At 37.7% G+C, this 23,185-nt stretch overlaps 1 protein-coding gene across 5 annotated transcripts in view; it reads right to left on the minus strand.

Moving 5' to 3' along the window:
* DNAH8 (dynein axonemal heavy chain 8) overlaps positions 1–23,185 on the minus strand; it is a 329,266-nt gene that overhangs the window by 230,316 nt on the left and 75,765 nt on the right. For all 5 annotated transcript variants that reach the window (XM_053222854.1, XM_053222853.1, XM_027057830.2 and 2 more), the window contains 6 exons: positions 21,230–21,310; positions 20,705–20,821; positions 19,783–19,902; positions 12,470–12,605; positions 10,466–10,581; positions 4,452–4,558 (listed from right to left, as the gene is read on the minus strand). In XM_053222854.1, the coding sequence (XP_053078829.1) occupies positions 4,452–4,558; positions 10,466–10,581; positions 12,470–12,605; positions 19,783–19,902; positions 20,705–20,821; positions 21,230–21,310 (677 nt within the window). The remainder of the gene's footprint in view (positions 1–4,451; positions 4,559–10,465; positions 10,582–12,469; positions 12,606–19,782; positions 19,903–20,704; positions 20,822–21,229; positions 21,311–23,185) is intronic.

Consider the following 23,185-nt stretch of genomic DNA (forward strand, 5'->3'; position numbering starts at 1 on the left):
ATTAGGGAAAAGTAATGTTTACTGAATGCTTAATGTATGCCAGGCACTTTTCCAAGCACTTTCCATGAATCCACACATTTCATGCTCACATTAACTATGTGAGGCAGATCTTGTGATTATTATTTGCATTTTACATATGAAGAAACCAAGGCAGGGAGAAGCTGAGTAACTTACGGAGGGTCACTCAGCCGAGAGACACTTTACTACCTAGATCCAGCACATGAATCTTACATATGGTTGATTAAAGCACAGCTCTTCTCTCATCTTCAGAAGAGACTTGTTTTATCATATTGAAGAGTCCTGTGCGCCTGACAGGATTAATGGGAAAAATTACCTACACAAAAACATACAATTTGTGAATTTCCAGAGTAACAGCAGAAATCCTATAAGCTCAAAACAACAGGGTGTTATTTAGAAAACTGGATTAACAGCAGAACCCTCAACTGAAAGTAGGAACAAAAGAAGCCAATAAAACAATATTTACAGAGTGTGAGAGAAAGAGATTGTGATCCAAGCTGACCTAACCAGCATTCATGTGTTAGGGTAAGAAAAAGACATTTTAGACAAAGGAGGATGTTGCAGTATCATGCTCATGTGTATCTTTTCAAAAATGACTTAATGCTATAGGACTTATACGTCAACGTGGCATAGCAAGTTCAGACTTCAAAACCACTCTTTGTGCCAAATATGTAACAATCATGGCTAGAATACATAGGACATGAAGATACTCAAATGCAAGGTTAGCACGTCCATGAATCAGAAATCGGTCAGAAACACATAAACAGCGTGGCTAGGAGTCTGGTCAGGAATTAGGCAGTGACAGTGGAAGGTTGGCTCCTATGGACTCTGAGGCACTGAAAGCACTCCATGTGAGATAGGGCCTCAGCCAGGCCTGCGGATTCAAAGCCAGAAGCTAAGGTAATCCTCCTCCACTTGTAAAGAGGCAAAGCAAAAACAAAGCATAGTCCATCAACCTACTGTCTGCAGCTACAACATCTCCAGAAGGTAAGGGCCTGGGGTGATGAAACAAATTCACAGCATCCCCAGGAAGCAGTTAAGTCAGGTCACTTGTGTACTCCCTGGCTGAACCTGCTGTATCCCCCGTATCTCTTCAGTGGGCAGATATCGTGAACAAATAAGACTCGGGTCTATATCAAGGTTCCCAGGATCATGGGAGACAAAAGTAAAACTCCTATATAGGGAGGCAGGGTGGGAGAGAGAAACATAACACACACACACACACACACACACACACACGCACACCTTTCATTCAGTGAAGTTCTATAAACTAAAATCCCAATAGGCATGAATAAGTCTTACAGTAAGAAAGAGAATGAAAGGAATTAATAATTGAAACAAAAACACACTCCAGATAAAATCAATGTATAGAAGTAGAACAAACTCTAAAATAAGTAAATTGATAATATTCAAAGAGATAAATGAAAGTTGTTTTCTCCCAACATAATAAGTTACTAAACTAGAAATAAAGAAATAATACAATGCCTGGAAAATAAGAAAAAAGTATTAGTTGAAATATTTAAGATGAGAGAGATGAGATCATCTTTAGACTAGAAAGAGAGATAACTTGCTCATAACATAGCCCAGAAAGGCAAAAAGACAAAATATATGACAGAGTAGTTAGGAGACACGGAGGACAGACTGAAAGCCCCAAGATTTGAGATGACTGCATGTCCATTGTTCCCAGAACAGTTACGGGTTAAATCTGCCCTGACACTTCATCTGGGTAGTGCCCCTACACTTGAAACAGTATCCTGTTTGGAACAATAGATCATGTGGTCAACCTATTCAACATTCAACTACTTAAAGTTCCGTAAGAAGAGAAAGAAAGGAATTTCCCAGAAGGAACAACTGAAAAGGAAATTGCTGAGGATTTTCCAGGATTAAGGAATGCCAGACACCTTGAAATAGAAAGTGCAGTCTGAGAACAAAGCAGGATTAAATAAAGACAAATCCACACAAAGAAAGAAAACTGAAGAACATCAAGGATAAAAAACAATCTATAGTTAGACTTAGTGCAGACTTCTCATCACCCACATTATAAGTCAGAAAAAAATGAAATACATTCAAAGTGCTGAGAGACAAACAAAAACTTTTTATCTACCTAAACTGTCATGGAATTGTGAGAGCAAAAAAGGCATTTCTCAGACTTAAAATAAAGAATAAGAGCGTTTACCCCTCATATACCCTGACTAAGGAACCAGTGAGATATAAGAAATACACAAGAATCTGGAGGTGTTTTACAATATGCCAGTAAATAAATTATTTTTACGTGTTCAAAAAAAGGCAAAACTAAAACATCAAGCAGCAATAATGAGGTAGATACTGTTCAGTGAGTAAATCATGCCAAGGCCCTTGTAGTGAGAATAAGACTAGAAAACTGAAAAACCATAGACAGTACTTCTTTTTTTTTTTTTTTTACCTGGAGCAAAATACATGTATTCTCAATTTAAGGGTAACTACTTAAATAACTGAAGTATAGTAAAGAAAATAAAAGGAAAATATGATCCAACCCAAAAATAACAGATAATGAAATGAACCAAAGAAAACAGACACTAAAAAGAAGACACAAAAGGAAATGTCATAAGTGTAACTATATCAAAAAATTACAGTGAATATAAACAAATTAAACTCTACTAAAAGGCAGAGATAATCAGATTGAATTTAAAAATCAGGTATATGATGCTTTTAAGAAATAAAACAAAAAATTGCACAGTAAGGTTTGAATAGAGGGCTAAAAGTGATATACCAAAAAAGCTGGTAAGGTAAAATTAATGACAGACTAAAAAGAATTAGAGGAATTAGAATTAATATGCATAAAGAAATAAAATAAAAATAAAAGATAAAGTGCTTTAAGCAAATTTAACTAATATAATGCACCTAACAACATAGCCTTAAAACACATAAAACAAGAACTGAACAAAACAGAAGGAAAATTTGTCAAGTTCACAATCACGTTGGGAGATTGTAAGTGTGATTAAATTAAAATTCAGCCATGATTAGCCAATGAATAAATCTAACAAAAATGTGCAAGACTTTTACACAGAGAATTATACAATTTCATTAAGAAATAGTAAAGAAGACTTAAATGGAGAGGTAATCATGATTCTGGATGGAAGATTCAATATTATAAGGATGCTAATTCTCTCCAAATTGATCTATAGATGCAATGTAATTTAATCCTCTCAAAGAAAAAAGTTAATTTTTCAACAACTTTTGTTTGGTTAACTTATAATTATGGAAAAAAATACATTGGCCTCCTACCTCACAGAATCACAAAAATCAGTATCATGTGGATTAAATCCCTAAACATAGAAGACAAAACTAAAATTTTAGAAGACGTTATGAGGTAAGGAAAGATTTCTTTTAAAAGACATAAAAATCACAAGGAAAGGATCAATGAATTTTAGTGTTTCCAAGAAAATATTGATAAACATGAATACTTTAAACTCAGCAGAAGATACCATAAAGAGAATGAAACGACAGGTACAACTGGGAGAAGATATCTGCTATATTATCATCAACAAAGTAATATATTGAGAACTTCCATAAATAAGTCCAATCCAAAAAATTGGCAAAAAAGAAAGAAATGAAGGAAGGAAAGAAGCCAAGCCTAGTCAAGACAAGACATGACAAAAGAAAAAAAGGAAACTTCAAGGAAAAGAAGGCACAAATGGCTCACAGTCATGAAAATATGTTCAATCTCATCAGTATCCAAGAAAATGATTATTTAAGTCCCAGTGAGATGAGATTTCACACCCCATTCTTGGCAAGAATTTTCTAATTGAAAAATACCAACTGTATGCAAGGATGAGGAGTCATGGGGACTCTCAGGCTGGGCACTGCATGGTTAAATGAGCTATTCACATACCCCATGGCCCAACTATTCCATTCTTAACAAGTGTAGCAAGAGACAGGTACGAAAATGTTTACATTGGCTTTATTCAGAATATTTCAAACTGGAAACTACGCAAATGACCATCACCAGGAGAATAAACAGATTGTGTATACTCCAACTATACCTAAGTGAAAATAAATTATATCAACATAGATGAATCGCAAAAACATCACACTGACAACAGCATAAATACAGGCAAAATTAAATACTCTGATTAGGGATACAAACTTGGGAAACTATAAGGAAAACCAAGACAATAATAAGTATGAAGTTCAGAATAGTGGTTACTACATTTCGGTGAGCAGAGAAAGGACTGATAAGGGGAATGCTGGTGTTGAATGTTCTTTGTCTTGGCCTGGATGTTAGGAACATGACTGTTCATTTGATCACTATTCTTACAGTATTACACATATATTTTAATACAGTCTTTTCATAAATGTTATATTTTTAAATTTAAATTTATCAAAATAAGAGGTAATATTAGCATTATGTTATGATAGCATTACCAGACTTATTCAGCATATTTTCAACTTGCCTTGAAACAAATATTCTTCTTTTCATTGTGTCCAAAGATAACCGTGTAGCTTTTTGAAGACTGTCTAGCAATTGATGAGAGAAAAAAGCATAGACCTCTTTACATTCCTGTAACAAGAAATCATATTAAAAGTTGGGTTCAGGGCACCTGGGTGGCTCAGTTGGTTAAGCATCTGACTCTTGATTTCAGCTCAGGTCAGGATCCCACAGTTTGTGGGATTGAGCCGCACATCAGGCTCTGTGCTGAGACCACAGAGCTTGGAATTCTCTCTCTCCCTCTCTCTCTGCCCCTCCCCTGCTCACATGCGCGCGCGCTCTCTCTCTCTCTCTCTCTCTCTCAAAATAAATAAATAAACTTAAAAAATAAAGTTGGGGTCAAGATGATGGCATGGCAAGATCAACTCCCCCACCATGGTATCACAGCAGTCATAACCATGTCCTACAGCCAGACTGAGTGACAAGTCTACCCACCACTGTGCCACAATCACAGCCCTGCCACAACAGAAGGGCACACAGAGCACACATAAGGGACACCCCTTGAGTGTCTGGCTCTGGTGATGGGAGGAGACTGAAATTCTGGGCACAAGTCCACTCCTTTAAGACTGAGATGCAGATGAATAATCTGATACATAGAAACAAACACAAGAGAATTTGGCAAAATGAGGAGATAGAGGAATATGTTCCAAACAAAAGAACAAGAAAAAAACCTCAGAAAAAGAACTAAATGAAACAGAGATAAGCAATCTACCTGATAAAGAGTGCAGCAGTCATAAAGTAAACAGTCATAAAGTAACAGTCATAAAGATGAAAGTAACAGTCATAAAGATGAAAGTAACAGTCATAAAGATGCTCACCAACCTTGGGAGAAGAATGGATGAACACAATGAAAACTTCAACAAAGAGAGAAAATAAAAGAAAGTACCAAAGAGAAGTTATAACTGAACTGAAAAATACAACAGCAGACTGGATGAAGTAGAAGAACAGATCAGTGAGCTGGAAGAAAAGCAGCAAAATGAAAACAGAATTAAGAAAAATGAAACTATCATGAGGGACCTTTGGGACAACACCATGTGGAAAAAGTGCTTATAGGGATCCCACAAGGAGAAGAGAGAGAAAGAACCAGAAAAAATTATTTAAAGAAATAAAGGCTAAAAACTTCCCTAGTCTGAAGAAGGAATCAGACACCCATGTGCACAAAGCACAGAAGTCCACATAAGATGAACCCAAAGATATCCACACCAAGACACATTATAATTAAAATGATAAAAAGCCAGGGTACCTGGGTGGCTCAGTCAGTGGAGCATCCAACTCTTGATTTTGGCTCAGGTCATGATCTTGCAGTTGTGGGATTGAGCCCCACGTCAGGGTCCATACTGAGTGTGGAGCCTGCTTAGGATTCTTTCTCTCCCTCTCTCTCCCTCTCTCTCTCTCTCTCTCTCTCTGTCTCTCTGCCCCTCTCCCCCATTTGCACTCTCTCTCTAAATAAAAAAAAAATTTTTTAATGATAAAAGTTAAGGATAAAGAGAGGTGCCTGAGTGGCTCAACTGGTTAAGCATCGACATTGGCTCAGGTCACGATCTCACGGTTCATAAGTTCAAGCCCTGCATGGGGTTCTGTGCTGACAGCTCGGAGCCTGGAGCCTACTTCAGATTCTGTGTCTCCCTCTCTCTCTGCTCCTCACCCACTCACACTCTGTCTCTCTCTATCTCTCTCAAAAATAAATAAACATTAAAAATTTTTTTAAATAATCCTTGTTACAAAATAACAACTTGTTACATACACAGGAAACCCCATTAGGCAATCAGATTTTTCAGCAGAAACTTTACAGGCCAGAAGGAAATGGCATGAGATATTCAAAGAACTGAAAGGGAAAAAAAAAAAAAAAACACTTCCAAACAAGAATTCTCTAGGTGGCAAGATTATCATTCAGAATTTAAGGGGAGATTAATAGCTTTCCAGTTAAGCAAACACTAAAGTTCATCACCACTACACTGGTCCTAAAGAAACGTAAAAGGGATTTCATTATGCTGAAAAATATTGGCACTAATTAATAATAACAAAACATATGGAAGTAAAAATCTCACTGGAAAAGGTAAATATATAACAAAGGTAATGAGTCACTGACTTATAAAGCAAACATGAAGGTTAAAGGACAAAAGCAGTAACATTAGCTAAACTATAATAATTAAAGGAAGTATAAAACAAAAAGATGTAAAGTGTGTCACCAAAAATATAAATAGCAGGAGTGGGGCAGAGAAAAGTAAAGTTTTGAAATGTGTTTAAATTCAGTTACTGTCAATTTTAAAAAGACTACTATTCAAATGGGATATTTTACGTAAACCTCAGAGAAACCACAAAGCAAAATACAAAGAAAATGAGAAAGGAATGAGAAACTTAGAACACTAAATAAAGTCATCAAACCACAAGAGAAGAGAGAAAGAGAAGAAAGGAACAGAGAGAAATTACAAAAATAGCTGGAAAGCAATTAACAAAATGGCAATAGGTATATTCTAATCAATAATTGCTTTAAATGAGGGGCACTTGGGTGGCTCAGTCAGTTAAGCCACTATGGAAAAATTAAGAATATAGCCACCACATGACGCAGCTCTTTCATTTCTGGGTATTTGTCCCCAAAATATGAAATCACTATTCCAAAAAGATATATGCACCCCTATGTTCACTGCAGCATTATTTACAATAGCCAAGATATGGAAACTACCTAAATGTCCATTGACAGATAAATGGATAAAGAAGGTGTGGTATATTTACACAGTAGAATGCTACTCAGCCTTAAAAAAGAATGAAATCTTTCCATTTGTGACAACATGGATGGACCTTGAGGGGATTATACTTAGCAAAGTAAGTCAGACCAAGAGAGAGAAATACCATACAATTTCACTCACATGTGGAATCTGAAACAAAACAAAACAAATGAACAAACACAATAAAACAAAAACAAATGCATAAATACAAAGAACAGACCAGTGGCTACCAAAGGGGAAGGGAGTTGACAGGTAGGTGAAATGGGTGAAGGGGGTCAACTGTATGGTGATGGATGGTAATGAGACTTGTGGTGGTGATCACTTTGTAGTGTATACAGATGTCAAATTATAAAGCTGTATACCTGGAAATAAAATCATTTAAAAAAGAAATACTATTAAATTCAGTGTCGAAAATAAGAACTTTAACATCCCAAAGCAATAATACAATATTAGAAGTGACATGTGAAGATAAATAATAAACTATACAATTTTAGTTATATTGTAGAAATAATTTCAATCCCAAATTACTTGTGTATTTTTTAAACAAAAAACAGTATGTGAATAACTGCATTTCATAAACCCCCTAGTAAACTGTAAGACCTTACTCAAAAGCCAAAGCTCAAAAACACCTTATTCAAAATAATCCTGGTTTGCTCAATCCTCAAAAATTGGCCCACTTATTAAGTATGGTACATTTCTTAATGCTCGGGGGTATGGGCATAAGTCTATCTTTCAAAAACTCAGCTTATGGCAAGGATATGGAGAAATGGGAACCCTCTTACACTGTTGGTGGGAATGCAAACTGGTGCAGCCGCTCTGGAAAACAGTGTGGAGGTTCCTCCAAAAATTAAAAATAGATCTACCCTATGACCCAGCAATAGCACTGCTAAGAATTTACCCAAGGGATACAGGAGTGCTGATTCACAGGGGCACATGTACCCCAATGTTTACATCAGCACTTTCAACAATAACTAAATTATGGAAAGAGCCCAAATGTCCATCAACTGACAAATGGATAAAGAAGATGTGATTTATATATACAATGGAATACTACTTGGCAATGAGATAGAATGAAATCCTGCCATTTGCAGCCATGTGGATGGAACTGGAAGGTATTATTCTAAGTGAAATAAATCAGTCAAAGAAAGACATATCATATGTTTTCACTCATATGTGGAACTTGAGAAACCTAACAGAAGGCCATGGGGGAAGGGAAGGGGAAAAAAATAGTTACAAAAAGAGAGGGAGGGAGCCAAACCAGAAGAGACTCTTAAATACAGAGAACAAACTGAGGGTTGATGGGGAGAGGGGAAGGGGAAAATGGGTGATGGGCATTGAGGAGGGCATTTGTTGGGATGAACAACAAATGTTGTATGTAAGCGATGAATCATAGGAATCTACCCCCCAAACCAAGAGAGCACACTGTATATACTGTATGTTAGCCAACTTGACAATAAATTATATTAAAAATAATATAAATAAAAGATTCCACACTAAAATGAAAAAATAAAATAAACAAAAAGCTCAGCTTAGAGGATAAATGTATTTTAAAATGTACAGTACCAAATGTATATGGGATAAAACTTCCACCATCCTGGGACCATGGTTTGCCCCTCTGTCTAAGCCCTTCTTTCCCTCCAGAGGAGTCACCAAGTTTATTGGTCAGAACACAGGACAAGTATTGAGCCTGGGCAGGGATCTGGATCCCAAGTCTTGCTTGCACGGTGAGTCATGAGTCACACCTCCAGGGCCAGGCTCTGGCCATAGTGTTCCTCTCCATTCTACGCCCTGCTCCTCTGAGACAGGGTGGACCAGCCAGGTTGAGTTGGATCAGAAGACAGGGTTATCAGGCATGAGCAAAGAGAAATATGATCAGGGCTGGTGAATTGCCAGGCTAAAACACAGGCATGACAGAGTCAGTTTTTTATGTTAGATAGACCATTCTGGCAGCACTGTGGAGGATGATGGATGGGAGAGGCAGAGGCTATGTAGGCGGTGACTGCACTAATGCAACTAACTTCAAGTGATCCTCCAACTTTGATGATCCTCCTTTGATGGTAATCAGACTTGCTCTAGGGACCCCAGCCAGTGTCAAAGGGAAGAACAATTGGAAGAGAAGGACTGGCGCACTTGGGTGGCTCAGTCGGTTAAGTGACCAACTTCAGCTCAGGTCATGATCTCCCGGTTTGGTTGGTGAGTTCCAGCCCCACATCCTGGCTCACCGCTGTGAGCCTGTCAGCGCAGAGCCTGCTTCAGATCATCTGTTCCTCTCCCTGCCCCGCTTGCACTCTCCCAAAAATAAATAAATATTTTTTTAAAAAGGAAGAGAAGGATGGCTGGCATGGGCATACACTGCCTCACTCCAGCTGACTCCTACTGCTTGATAATGGCCGCCTGGAGCATGGTACTGAGAAGAAATCAACAGTTAAAATCTAGTCTAGCGGGGAAGTGCTTCTCCATCCATTGATGATACTCTTCTTGCCAAAGAAGGTGAAAGTAGAACAGATGTGTGCTATTCATTTCCAAAACTGTATTACAGTGTGTGTTAGAGGTGTAAAATAGAGAAAGAAGGAAAAGAAGGTGAATATGAGGGATTAAAAGAAAACTGACAGGAGGAGGAGAAAGCAGGGATTAGCACACACGTGGGAGCTGCATTTACAACTGAGGCATGACTGCAAGGGTGAGGCTTAGAAAGGAACAAGAAACCCCATGAGTCCTTCTCAACCTCCACTCTCAATACATCTCAACACAGTGTTGAAACTCTGCCCACCCAGGGTTTCTCCTGGGGAGGAGTCCACAGTCTATCTGTGGTGCTAGTGAAAAACGCAGATCCTTGGGGCTCAACTGAATCAAAATGTGGCCTTGCAATATAGGTAACTCTATTCAATACAATAACTAAAAACATCTTGAGTCAAATGAATTCTCAATACAATCCCAGAAGTATGACACTTACTATATAAGAAAACATGGTCAATCACAATAGAGGGAGATAATTATATATAACTGTACTGACAGAATCACATTAAAAGGTGATAGTGTTGGGGAAAACTAAAAGGATTTGCTGTATCTTGCCAGATCCTACAGTGTAGCATTGAAAATTATATATTCTGGATTTTGTTATAAGTCCAGATTGGCTGTAAGTCCATACAGGTCAGCTGCAGAACTGCCTAGAAGAAGCACCAGTTGGGGGTCATGTATAATCCAAGGAGCAATAATTCTAATACATTGTATGAGGTTATTGTGTAGCAAATACCTTCTTAAATTCATCTTCTTTATCATTAAAATCAGCCTGAGGCAGGATATTAGTCTCATAATCAGGGTTTTCACCCTCTTCTGTTTCACTTCCAAAAGCAACATGCTTCCTCTGTTCTATAGATAAAAGATAAAACAAAAATATAACCTTTAGTATTGAGCATTTGATTTATTCCATACGGCCAAACCTTCCTAGGAAACCCCTTCTTTAAAAGTTCTTAATTAAGGGTGTCTGGGTGGCTCAGTCAGTTAAGCATCTGACTTTAACTCAGGTCATGATTTCGTGGTCTGTGGGTTTGAGCCCCGTGTCGGGCTCTATGCTGACAGCTCGGAGCCTGGAGCCTGCTTTGGTTTCTGTGTCTCTCCTCTGCTCGTGCTCTGTCTCTCTCTCTCTCTCTCTCTCTCTCTCTCTCTCAAAAATAAATAAACATTAAAAAAAATTAAAAGTTCTTAATTTAAAAATTTAAGACTTGTTTCTGTAGGAATCATCTTTGAATTCAATTTAAATCACTCATCTCAATAGAATCATAATTCTACTAAGAAATACACTCTTATATATGCTGCAGCTTAGTATACAGAATTAAAAATATTTGGGGGCACCTGGGTAGCTCAGTCAGTTAAGCGCCTGACTCTTGATTTCAGTTCAGGTCATGATCTCACAGTCATGAGATGGAGTCCTGCATCAGGCTCTGCTCTGAACGTGGAGCCTGCTTAGGATTCTCTCTCTTCCTCGCTCTCTGCCCCTCCCCCCCTCAAAAAAATTTTAAGAGCATTTTACATATTATCTTTCTAAAATATGTGTTTACCTTTTGAATACTCTAACTTAATAAGCTGATATTTGGGGTTTTCGACACTTCTGAAGAAAGCTAATTAAACTAAGTAGACAAACTAAGTGGAAAAAAGAAAAAGAAAACATGCTGTCAATACTTATTTAAACTCGTAGTTTCTTAGCCTTGGCACTATTTTTTTTAATGTTTATTTATTTTTGAGAGACAGAGACAGAAAGAGACAGAACGTGAGCTGGGGAGGGTCAGAGAGAGAGGGAGACACAGAATCCGAAGCAGGTTCCAAGATCTGAGCTGTTGGCACAGAGCCTGACACAAGGCTTGAACCCACTAACTGTGAGATCATGACCTGAGCTGAAGTCAGATGCTTAACAGAATGAGCCACCCAGGCACCCCAGCACTATTTTTTTTAATTTTATTTAAATCCAAGTTAGTTGACATATAGTGTGATAATGGTTTCAGGAGTAGAATTCAGTGATTCATCACTTACATAGAACACTCAGTGCTCATCCCAACAAGTGCCCTCCTTAATGCTCATCACCCATTTGGCCCATCCCCACCCACTTTCCCTCCAGCAACCCCCAGTTTGTTCTCTGTATTTAAGAGTCTGTTATGGTTTGCCTTCCTCTCTGTTTTTATCTTATTTTTCCTCCCCTTCCCCTATGTTCATCTGTTGTGTTTCTTAAATTCCACATATGAATATAACCATATGACATTTATCTTTCTCTGACTTATTTCCTTTAGCATAATACACTCTAGTTCCATCCATTCCATCCATATTGTTGCAAATGGCAAGATTTCATTCTTAGCACTATTGATATTCTTTGTTATTGAGAGCTGTCCTGTGCCCTGTAGGGCTGTCACCAGCACCCCTGACCTCTACCCACTAGATGCCAATAATATTCCCCATGATGCACAATGACTAAAAATGTCTCCAGACATTTTAGAATGCTGTACTGGAAAGAAACAAAGAGAGACAGAGAGAGATTAACAATAGCAAGCCTAAGACTGCTTGCAGCATTGGTCCTGATTCCCACTATTCTCTAGCTGATAAAAAGGGCTCACTGTGCCTAAGCAGTTTCTGCAAATGATGTGGTGTATGCTGAACACATGCTTTCCTTCAGGGAGTCTGGAATCTTGGTACCTGCTAAGCAGAAGGCACCCACCTGAAAACATATCTATAACTCTTGCAATTCAAAGTTTAGAACTAGCAAAATTACCTGGTAACGGTTTTGCTGTTTTCCCACTGTCCTTAACTTCATAAATAGCTTCAAATATTAATATAAGTTCTTTGACAGCTTCTTCCACATGCTTACTTTTGTGGTTTAGGATATCAGCCCATTCTTTTGTGTATGTCTGTTAAATAAAGCAATGACTATTAATTTACAGATGCTTAAAAATACTGTGAAGCTTAATTTATAAAACTATAATTAACAGCACTTGAAAATAACTAGAGATAGTTGCCAATAGCATAATGTTTCAGATCCCATACTCTCAATGGCTAAAGGCATACCTGGTAAGGCCCAAGCAAAGAAAAAGAGGAAAGAAAAATAAAAACTTATCTGATTCAATCACACATAAACATCTACCTTCACATTTATATGGTGAAAAGAAAGAAGGCAGAGGTGCCTGGCTGGCTCTGTCGGTAGAACATACAACTCTTAATCTTGGGGATATGAGTTCAAGCCCTGTGTTAGGGGTAGAGTGTACTTAAAAAAAGGAAGAAAGAAAGAAAGAAAGAAAGAAAGAAAGAAAGAAAGAAAGAAAGAAAGAAAGAAAGAAAGAAAGGAAGGAAGGAAGGAAGGAAGGAAGGAAGAAAGAAAGAAGACTGAAAGACAGGAGAGATAATGATGTCAAAAGTTGAAAATGAGAAGTTTTTAAAAAGACAATCCAAAGTGTTGCTTTGAGATTCAAATGAGATAAGGCTTTTAAGTGAACAAGTGAGCACGGTGCTTGCTTATGCCAGGCATCAATTTAAGAGCTTTATGTGTATTAACTCATTTAATTAAATGACAACTGCTTGAGATGGGTAATATTATTGTCCCCATTTCACAAATTAGAAAACTGAGGCTCGGAAAGAATGAGTAACTTGTCCAAAATCACATAGCAGGTGGTAAACATAGGAGTTTACAACCAGCATTGTCTGATTTAAAAGTCTGTGCTCTGCCTTTCCGAACTTTTCGAATAGGCTTTGGGAAGAAGCTGAGAAGTAGTTAAATTCAGAAAAGAAAACTGGTCTATAAAACTGAATAGACCTTTTGACATGTCTACAATGTCCATAACATTTTAGAGAGAGAAAAATAAATGGGAGCATTCCACCCTTCCCAATTTATTCACCACAGTGGTAAACACTGGAATGCCAGTGGTAAGAGCCACTTCAGATAAGCAGGGAAAGCAAACAACTCTAAAGAGGCAGCAAACAGATTAGTGGTTGCCTAGGGCTGGAGAGGTTGAGATGAAATTGTGTTATAAATGTTCTAAAATTGTGGCGATGGCTGTATAACTCCGTGAATAAACTCAAACCCTTGAATTGTACGCTTTAAATGGGTAAAATTGCATGGTGTGTGAACCACATCTCCATAAAGTTATTACCAATAATAATCCATGCCAGAAATCACCTAAGCTAGGAATTGGAGGAAAGCAAATGGAGATGGGAACTGAAAGATGGGGAAGTGAAGACAGCATGCACGAGAAGCTGGTGAAGTTTGGTTGTGAATGAGAAGTGAAGGGAGGTATGGGAAGGTTTTTGTTTGTTGGCAAGGAAATGATAACCCGGCACATTACACTGTGAGGGGGAGGAGTCCGGTGGAGGGGACGAAGTCGAAGATCTAGAAGAGAGGGAAGAAGACTAGGGGAGGAAGGTTGCCAGGAGGGCAAGGAGATGTGGGATCTAGAGCCCATCTGGAGGACCTAGATTTTGCAAAGAGGTCGAATACTTTCTCCATGGACCATTCTTAGAACTCAGAGAAGAACAGACTGAAATACTGAGGGGAAGTCCAGGGACAGACTGGAAAGACAGCCAAAATCATTTTCTTTCTTTCTTTTTTTAATTGAGATATAATTCATAATGTAATAGCACAAAAAGTACCCTTGTAGAGTGTACAACTCATTGGTTTTTGGTATATTCACAGAATTGTACAACCATCCCTGCTATCTAATTCCAGGACATTTTCATTTCCCCCCACAAAGAACCCCCATACCCATTAGTAGTCCCTCCTCATCACCCATCTGGCAGCCACTAATCTATTTTCTGTCTCTACGGAGCCAAGGTGATTTTGTTGAAATGACTTTTAACAACCTTTAATGTATTTACCAGTTTTCCTATCATAACTTGAATCAAATTTCCCTGATTTTCTATTCCATTTGTACACCTATCAAGAATCAGATATGTCAGTCAGGGTTCAGTCAGGAAAACAGATGCCACACCAGCTATTTTAACCAACAGAATGAGAGGATTTAATATAGACAATTGGTGAAACAACTGTTAAAGGACCAAAAAAGGCAAAAGGGATGCAAAGGTCACACAGAGAGTTACTTCAGGAAGCAGCTCTCATACCTGGGGAGTGGGAGAGCAAAGGCAAGAGGCTGGAATTTTTAGACCTAGAGCTGGGAAGTGAGGGAACTGCCCAGTTGGTGCTACTGCCTCAGGAGCTCAGAGAGAGACGTCATGGTGTTGGTACATCTGAGAAGCACAAGAAGCTGGTCCTGGAAGGACTGGAAAAAGCTAGAACCTAGGATTAACTGCCACTGCCAGTTAAGAGAGGCCGTCTGACTGTATTGGGAACGGGAAGAAAAACAGGAAAGAGCAAGTCCCTTCTCTCTCTTCCATCCTTCTTCTAGCAGCACTATTGGCAAAACCTAAAAGGGAGCCAGCTGGCCAAAGATAAATGTAGTTTGCAGAGCCCCAGCCTCAGCGTCACAGAGCAAAAGATCCAATTTGAAGCCACTGAATGACTACAAATATCCCTGGTTCCCAAATATGGTCTGAAACCACTGGTTGGCCCAAACTAACCTCCTCCCCCCCAACATTAGCATTATGTGTGCATGTTTCCAAAACTTAATTCTGTCCAGAGTATTACTAGACTTTCCCGGTCATTTTAAATCTTACTCTGCCTTCACTATTAATGGCCTACCTGATGGAAAGGCAGCCCACATATCACTAGACCTTAGATACCTCTGATGCAAGTGAGTGGGGCATACTGACTGGCAAAGCACTCTTCAAAATTCCACCTCTCGTATCTCTGCCTGCAGTTTGGAGACTTAACACTTATCTAATAGTAATAACTTCTTCTGTTGTGATGTCAATGCAATCGCCACATTCACACCCACTCACACTTAATCTGTCCCAATTTCCCTGATTTGTGTGATCTGTTTCTCTTTCTATGCATATAAAAATTCTTGGTTCATGTTTTCAAAGTAAATTCGATCTGGTAAGTATGAATATTTCCCCACTGAGCAGTTGACTGTGTCACAACAATTATAGGTACATACCAATAGAAGATGATTATCATTATAAGTGGAACAAAAAGAAGGACATCCATATAGGTATTCCCTGCCCCTTTTAATTGTGTTTGTTTATAAGTAGGGCCTGGTATGAAGTACATACATATAGTGAGATTCTAGGATGAGCGAGAAGAAAATGGCAGGCAGGAAATTACCCCTAGCCCCTGGGGCAGGAAACAGGAGACTTCTTTGGAAATTTTCAGTTGCTGAGAAACGATCATTATGGAATCTGAAGGGCTCTCCCTCATAGAATAATATGGAATCCAGTAAAAAGAGCAGATGGGGGAAGAGTCTTGGATTTATAATTTTGCAGCTGACTTGGACAGTTATCAACTCAGGTTGAAACAGGAATTCAGAGGTCTTTGAGAGGAAGTCTCTTGGGAGAAAAATGGGACTCTGAAATAATAGCGTATTTGAAGGAAAATGTGGGGGCGCCTGGGTGGCGCAGTCGGTTAAGCGTCCGACTTCAGCCAGGTCACGATCTCGCGGTCCGTGAGTTCGAGCTCTGGGCGTCAGGTTCGAGCTCAGAGCGTCAGGCTCTGGGCTGATGGCTCAGAGCCTGGAGCCTGTTTCCGATTCTGTGTCTCCCTCTCTCTCTGCCCCTCCCCCGTTCATGCTCTGTCTCTCTCTGTCCCAAAAATAAATAAACGTTGAAGGAAAATGTGAAAAGAAAGGCAATTAGAACCCCTAGGGAAAACAAAAAGTTGTATAAGAAAAGATGTATTGTATGTACAGTACTTGATTCTGCATTGGCTGATATTTACACAGGCATAATAAAGTGTTGCTACTTACCATCACTGTTTAACTAAAAATAATTTTATAACTATATTGAGAAGACAAGAGAGGAGTGACAGAGGATAGGGTCAAAAAGCTAAATGCTCACTATTGAAGCAGGAAGAAAATAATGTGCAAATTTGCTAACTCAAGAAACAGCACCCCAAGTATACTACTTAGAGATGTAGAAATAATACTATAAGGAATGACTAAAAGTTTAAAATGAGTGCCTTTCGTAGGACCCAGATTGTGATCTCCATGTACCATTTTCCACTGGTAACATGGAAAGGCATGAGGGCTAACTAGAGAAATGGGTGATCCCAGATCTGGGGCAGGAAATGTACAAGATGAGCGTAAGGTACCCTCTAGTTCCAGAAAGCAAGGAAGCTTTCAAAAACTACTGGAGTCATATTAAAAATATAGAAGCCAGCCTGAAAGATTCCACTGAAAAAAGATGGAAAAACTTAACATCAAAAAGACATACAAATGACCAAGAGACACGTGAAAAGATGCTCAACATCACTGATCATCAGGGAAGTACAAATCAAAACCACCATGAGATATCACCTCACACCTGTCAGGATGGCTAAAATCAAAAACACAAGAAACAAGTGTTGGTGAGAACATGGAGACAAAGGAACCCTCTTGCACCACTGGTGAAAATCCAAACAGTGGTGCAGCCACTGTGGAAAACAATATAGAGGTTCCTCAAAAAGTTAAAAATAGATCCAGTAATCACACTACTGGGTATTTACACAAAAAATACAAGAACAGTAATCTAAAGGGATACATGCATCCTATGCTTATTGCAGCATTATTTATAATAGCCAAATCATGGAAGCAACACAAGTACCTATCAATAGATAAATGGGTAAAGATGTGGTATATATAAACAATGGAATATTACCCTCCATAAAAAAAGAATGAGATCTTGCCATTTACAACAACATGGATGGAAACAAAACAAATGATCAAATGAACAAGTAGAACAAAACAGAAACAGACTCATAAATATAGAAAACAAACTGGTGCTTTTGTTTTCTGGAGAGATGAGCAAAATAGGTGACGGGAATTATAACCACCAGTTATAAATCAGTCACAGAGATGTAAAGTATAGCATAATAGTCAATGATATTGTAATAATGTATGGTGACAGATGGTGACTGTGCTTATTATGGTGAGCACAGAGTAATGTATAGAATTGTCAAATCACTATGTTGTACACCTGAAACATTAACATAACATTGTATGTCAACTATACTTCAATAATTAAAAAAGAGAGACAGGCACCTAATCATATTTGCTTCCTGAGAAACAGTGTATTGTGCCAGCGCCATTTAAATAATCCATCGTTTTCCCCACTGAACTAAAAATACGATCTTTGACACGTATTAATTTTTATTGTGATTTTTTTTCTCCTAGATTCTTTATTTTGTCCCTCTAAATTATGTTTTTTTCTGTTAATGCCATATTAGTTTGATTACAATGGGTTTCTGTATTTTCATTTTTTATTACCTATTCTTCATTATTAATTAATTTAAAATAATATAATTTAATACAATTTATGAAAAGAATTGTATAGGAATTCTGACTCGAAGTGTATTAAATTTATACAGTAATTTGTAAAAAAAAAATGATAGATTTTTTTACAGGAGATTAAATACAAAATCCAGCTAAATATTCTTTATAAGAGAAAACCTAAAATAAGAGAACCCAGAAAGGTTGGAAAAAAACAGAATAGAAAAAGATATATCTGGAAAATAATAACCGAACAAAGCCAGTGTAGCTACATTAATGTCAAACACAATAAACTTCAAGGGTAAAAAGCTTAACAATGATGGAACGAATAGCCAGGAAGACACAATCATTTTAAATTTGCATGCTCCAAGAACAGGATGTAAAAATGGATCATTTAGTGTTGTCTCTGTTACAGCCAAGGTCCCAGTGCTGGGAACAAATGATTTTAAGGTCCTACATATTATGAAGAAGTGAATTCTTAAATGGTAGCAGGGGAGGCAACCATTAGCCCTTTGCCCATCTTGAGATTATAGAAAGGAAGCTTAATCATCGGTAGAGATCAGGTAGAAATAAGTGTAGCGTCCTTCAAAATAACTAGTCAGAGAACTTGACCCATGTCCTCTAGAATTTGGGGATGAAGGGGCTGACTCATGTCTAATTAGTCCTGAGGCAAGAGGCCAGCTGGCTTATCCAAACCCCTAAAGGCATGAAGAGGTGTCCTGGAAAGAAGAAGCTGAATTTCCATAGCAACAGGGTCAAAGGGCCCTGTATCCCATAGGCAGGATTGGAGCCATGAGACAGAGGCACCCTTGGTTGTCTTGAAAAGGACACTAGCAAGGTGACCCCAACCAGCAGAGTAAGTGTAGCAGAAGCACATGGCAGGCAAGAAACAAAAGAGTCCAGTTCAAGATGTAAAGTGAGTACTTCCAGGAGAGATTGTGTTATGTGTGCTATGTGTTATGTGCCAGACCGTTAGGGTTCCTATTTTTGTAATTTTGAGCCAATGGAGAATAAATAGATACTCAAATAATTTCAGTATAATGTGATGCTGAGGTTAGGTTTTGTCCTATGGAGACTAGATGCCACTGCTGGTTGAAGGATTTAAGATCACGAGTTTCACAATCAGATTTGGTGGCAATGTGGAGAATGGACATGATGGAGCCAGATATAGAGAAGAGAGACCAGTCAGATCATAACATCAAGCACTAAACTCAAAATGAGCCTTAAGGGCCTGACCTAAGAAAGGGGTAGTAAGTATGGAGAAGAAGAAGCAATTAATTCAAGCAAACTTGGAGTAAAAGGCAAAAACTGGCCTGAAGACAACTGGCCTGAAGCCTGAAGACTGACTGGAGGTAGGAAATGGGAGTGTGAAAAGGACTCCAAATAACTCCCAGATTTCTGTGAGTGGCTTAAAGGGCAAGGATGTGGTAGTCAAAACCAAGAGGTAGTCGATATTGCCCTGGGAGTAAACACAGAGGAGGAAGAGCAGTAAACCACTGACGGAAGGAACCCCAGGAAAGCCCAGCATGAGGTTGAGGATATTAGTAAGATCCTATCTAGGGTGTGGCCATGGACTTGAGTTGTTGAAGCCTTGTAAGTCTTTGAATCTGAGGATTTCCAAAAAAGCAAGGATGTCTATATACTACTAACAGAGATTTCCACGTTTGGATTATAAATTCGCATTTTAAGTATATGAGCCAGTATTTCTATGATTAAAATATAACACATAAATGCATACCTCATTGAGTGTCAACATATCTTCTACTTTGGTGGCACCACTTTCAGGCAGGGAAATTAACACAGTTTTGGCTATCTCCTTTAGAACTGTATCAATATGCATTTCACACAAGTCGCTGATCTACCAAGAAGAAAAAACATGGAGAGGAAAACTCTTCTTTCATCCAAGATGTACTTGAGTTATAAAATAATTTAGAGGGCTGTATCTCGAAACTTGGGGCCTGAGCCAAGATAATTTGGTGGAAATTGTAGGAGTACATTTACAAAGAAAGCTTGACGTGGAACTAAATTTTTATAGAGCAGCAACATATGTCATAATCTGATATACGTTATCTCTTTTAATCCTTCTTCTGGCCCATGACTCATTACTACCCAAGTTTTACAGCTAAAGAAACAAAGGCTCAGATAAGCAAAGTAACCTGGGAAGGAACGCAAAAGGCAGATCATTGTACCTAGATTTATCTGACTCTCAAGCCTCTGAGTTTTGTCTATTGACCCTGCTGTCATCAGAGAAAAGCATATCTAAGAAGGTATGCATGTTCTATGTAGAAAAGATGTCAGAAATCAATACAGAGTCTCCATTAGGTGAATGCCTCATCTAACTAACATTAGATGTATTAATATTTAAGCACTCCATTTTGCCATTTTCCACAGTCTACAATTATTCCATTTTCTAAACTACACTGTGGAGTTGAACTACTATTTTAACATATTGAAGGCAAGTAATTCAGAGACAAAAACAAGGCAACTCTGCATGAAAAAGCCCCAAAGCAGTTAGAGAAACATAAAGCATTATTTTTTTTAACTCAATAGATGTCCTTTTAGTTAAGAGTCACATCCTTTAAATAGCTTTCATAGATAAGCAAACTATTATTTATAGCCTGAGTATTAATGTATGTAGTTAAAAAATGTATTTATCATACCTTCTTTAAAAGTTGATTGAACATATCCAAAACCGAGTCAACTTCTTGAAAGAAGCTCTCTAGTGTTAAAGATGACCATGTTAATATTGTGAGCCCTTGTCTCAACACAGATTCCACCTAGAAAAAGAAAAGAAAAAAAACATAGCAGCTTCCATGATTAACAACAACATTTGCATTTACTTAAAAAGGCTTTCTTTTTATTACCTGGAAATATTATAGGTTATATTTCCTTAATTTTATTTCTCTCCATTATACTTGGTAAAGGTGACTTTGTTTTTTAATCACCTTTGGCTGTCCATGAAGAATCATGGATTCTTAGAAAGTGCTCGTTATTTAGATTTAGTTGTTTTTCAAAGGCAACAAAACTTGTTGACAAGAAATCATTCTATAGGAGAAATAGAGCTATAATGTTGAACTAGAAAGATAGCGGATCTAGGCAAGAATAGATAAAATCCATAATCTGTGGAACGGGAATCTAATTTTAAACACCAGGGAAATCAATATAAAACCTTCGGCATTACCAACCTTTTTCATTCTCGGGGTCATCAGATTGACAAACACTGAAGGCACTTCCTGACATAACTCATCATAATACTGCAGAAGACCCTGTTGAAAGTCAAAATGGTGTGTTTTACTTTAATTTATTTTAAAGCAAGTCATATTTTGATTCACACCAGGAAGGTGTCATTATACCTGTTTCCTCATGGTCCTGCCAAGATTAAGGCCGTTCACCTAAATTTATATTAATTTACCATACTTTTTCCTCACCTGTAAATTACCTTAGCATCTCCTTTAAAGAGCAAGTCAGTGGAGCTTTCTAGAGTTTTATTTTTCATATTTACTATTTAATTACCTTTCTCTATGCTATTTTAAATAGCATGGATAATTATCTTTTCAAGATGTCTCTCATTATAAGTTTTTCCCCGTTCTGGAACACATGAAAGCATACTTATTATTGATGTCACACTTGTTTTCTTGAATCAAAATAAATGTATGCACAATCAGAATTAATAGGCTTATATATTTTCTTTTAGATATTTTTTAGAGATGAACCGTAATGATCAATTTTTGGCCATTTCATAATTTATTGCAGGGTGTGATGGGAAATAAGGATTCCAATCAATCCTTCCCAAAATTAATAATATTAAGCTGTTTCAATGTTTCCTTAATAGTTTCAAAGTTATCAACTCCTTTCCACCTTTTATATTCCCAGTATTCTGTTTTCACATCAGTATTTTAATACTATCAAGAAGAAACAAGGGAATATAACATGGTATGCTAACTATATTGAAATTTAAAATAAAATAAAATAAAATAAAATAAAATAAAATAAAGGAAAAGAATAAAGAGCCCAGAAATAAATCCCTGACATGTGGCCAATTAATTTACAAAGAAGCAAGAATATACAAAGGAGCCAAAAATATACAATGAGGAAAGGACAGTCTCCTCAATAAATAGTATTGGGAAAACTAGACTGTCACATGCAAAAGAATGAAACTGGACACCTATCTTAAATACATACACACAAATCAACTCAAAATGGATTAAAGACTTAAATTTTAGACCTGAAACGGTAAAACTCTAAAAAAGAAAACATGGGGTAAGCTCCTTGACAGCTGTCTTGGCAGTGATTTTTGGATTTAACCAAAAGCATAAGCAACAAAGGCAAAAATAAACATGTGGCACTCCATCAAAGTAAAAAGCTTCTGCACAGCAAAGAAAACCATCAACAAAATGAAAAGGCAGCCTATGGCAACAAAAACAACAACAACAACAAAAATGCGAAAAACTAACAATCCAGTTAAAATACATGCAAAGGAACTGAATAGACATTTTTCCAAAGAAGAGACACAAAAGGACAATAGGTACATGAAAAGGTAGTCAATTATCACTAACCATCTGGGAAATGCAAATCAAAACCACGGTGAAATGGTACCTCACGCCTATTAGAATGGTTATTCTCAAAACAAACAAACAAACAAACAAACACCCAAGAGATAAGTGTTGGCCAGGATATGGAGAAAAGGGAACACTTGTGCACTGTTGGTGTGGATGTAAATTGGTGCAGCCACTATGAAAAACAGTCTAGAGTTTCCTCAAAAAATTTTAAGATAAAAATACCATATGATATAGCAATTCCCACATCAGGGTCTCAAAGAGATATCTGGACTCCCATGTTATTTACAGTGATGATGGGAACATCCATCAATAAATGGATGTGTAAAGAAAATATGGTATATATATGCAATGGACTATTACTCAGCCTTGAGAAAGAAAGACATCCTGCCATTTGGAACAACATGGATGGGCCTTGAAGGCATTATGCTAAATGAAATAAGGCAGACAAAGAAAGACAAATACTGTATGATGCCACTTACATGTGGAATCTAAAAAAGCTGAACTTGTAAAAACAGCAGAAAAGTGATTGCCAGGGTCTGGGGGTGGTGAGGGAATACGAAGAGTTTGGTAAAAGGGAGCAAT

This window comes from Acinonyx jubatus, chromosome B2 (genome assembly GCF_027475565.1).
Source record: "Acinonyx jubatus isolate Ajub_Pintada_27869175 chromosome B2, VMU_Ajub_asm_v1.0, whole genome shotgun sequence".
Lineage (NCBI taxonomy): Eukaryota > Metazoa > Chordata > Mammalia > Carnivora > Felidae > Acinonyx > Acinonyx jubatus.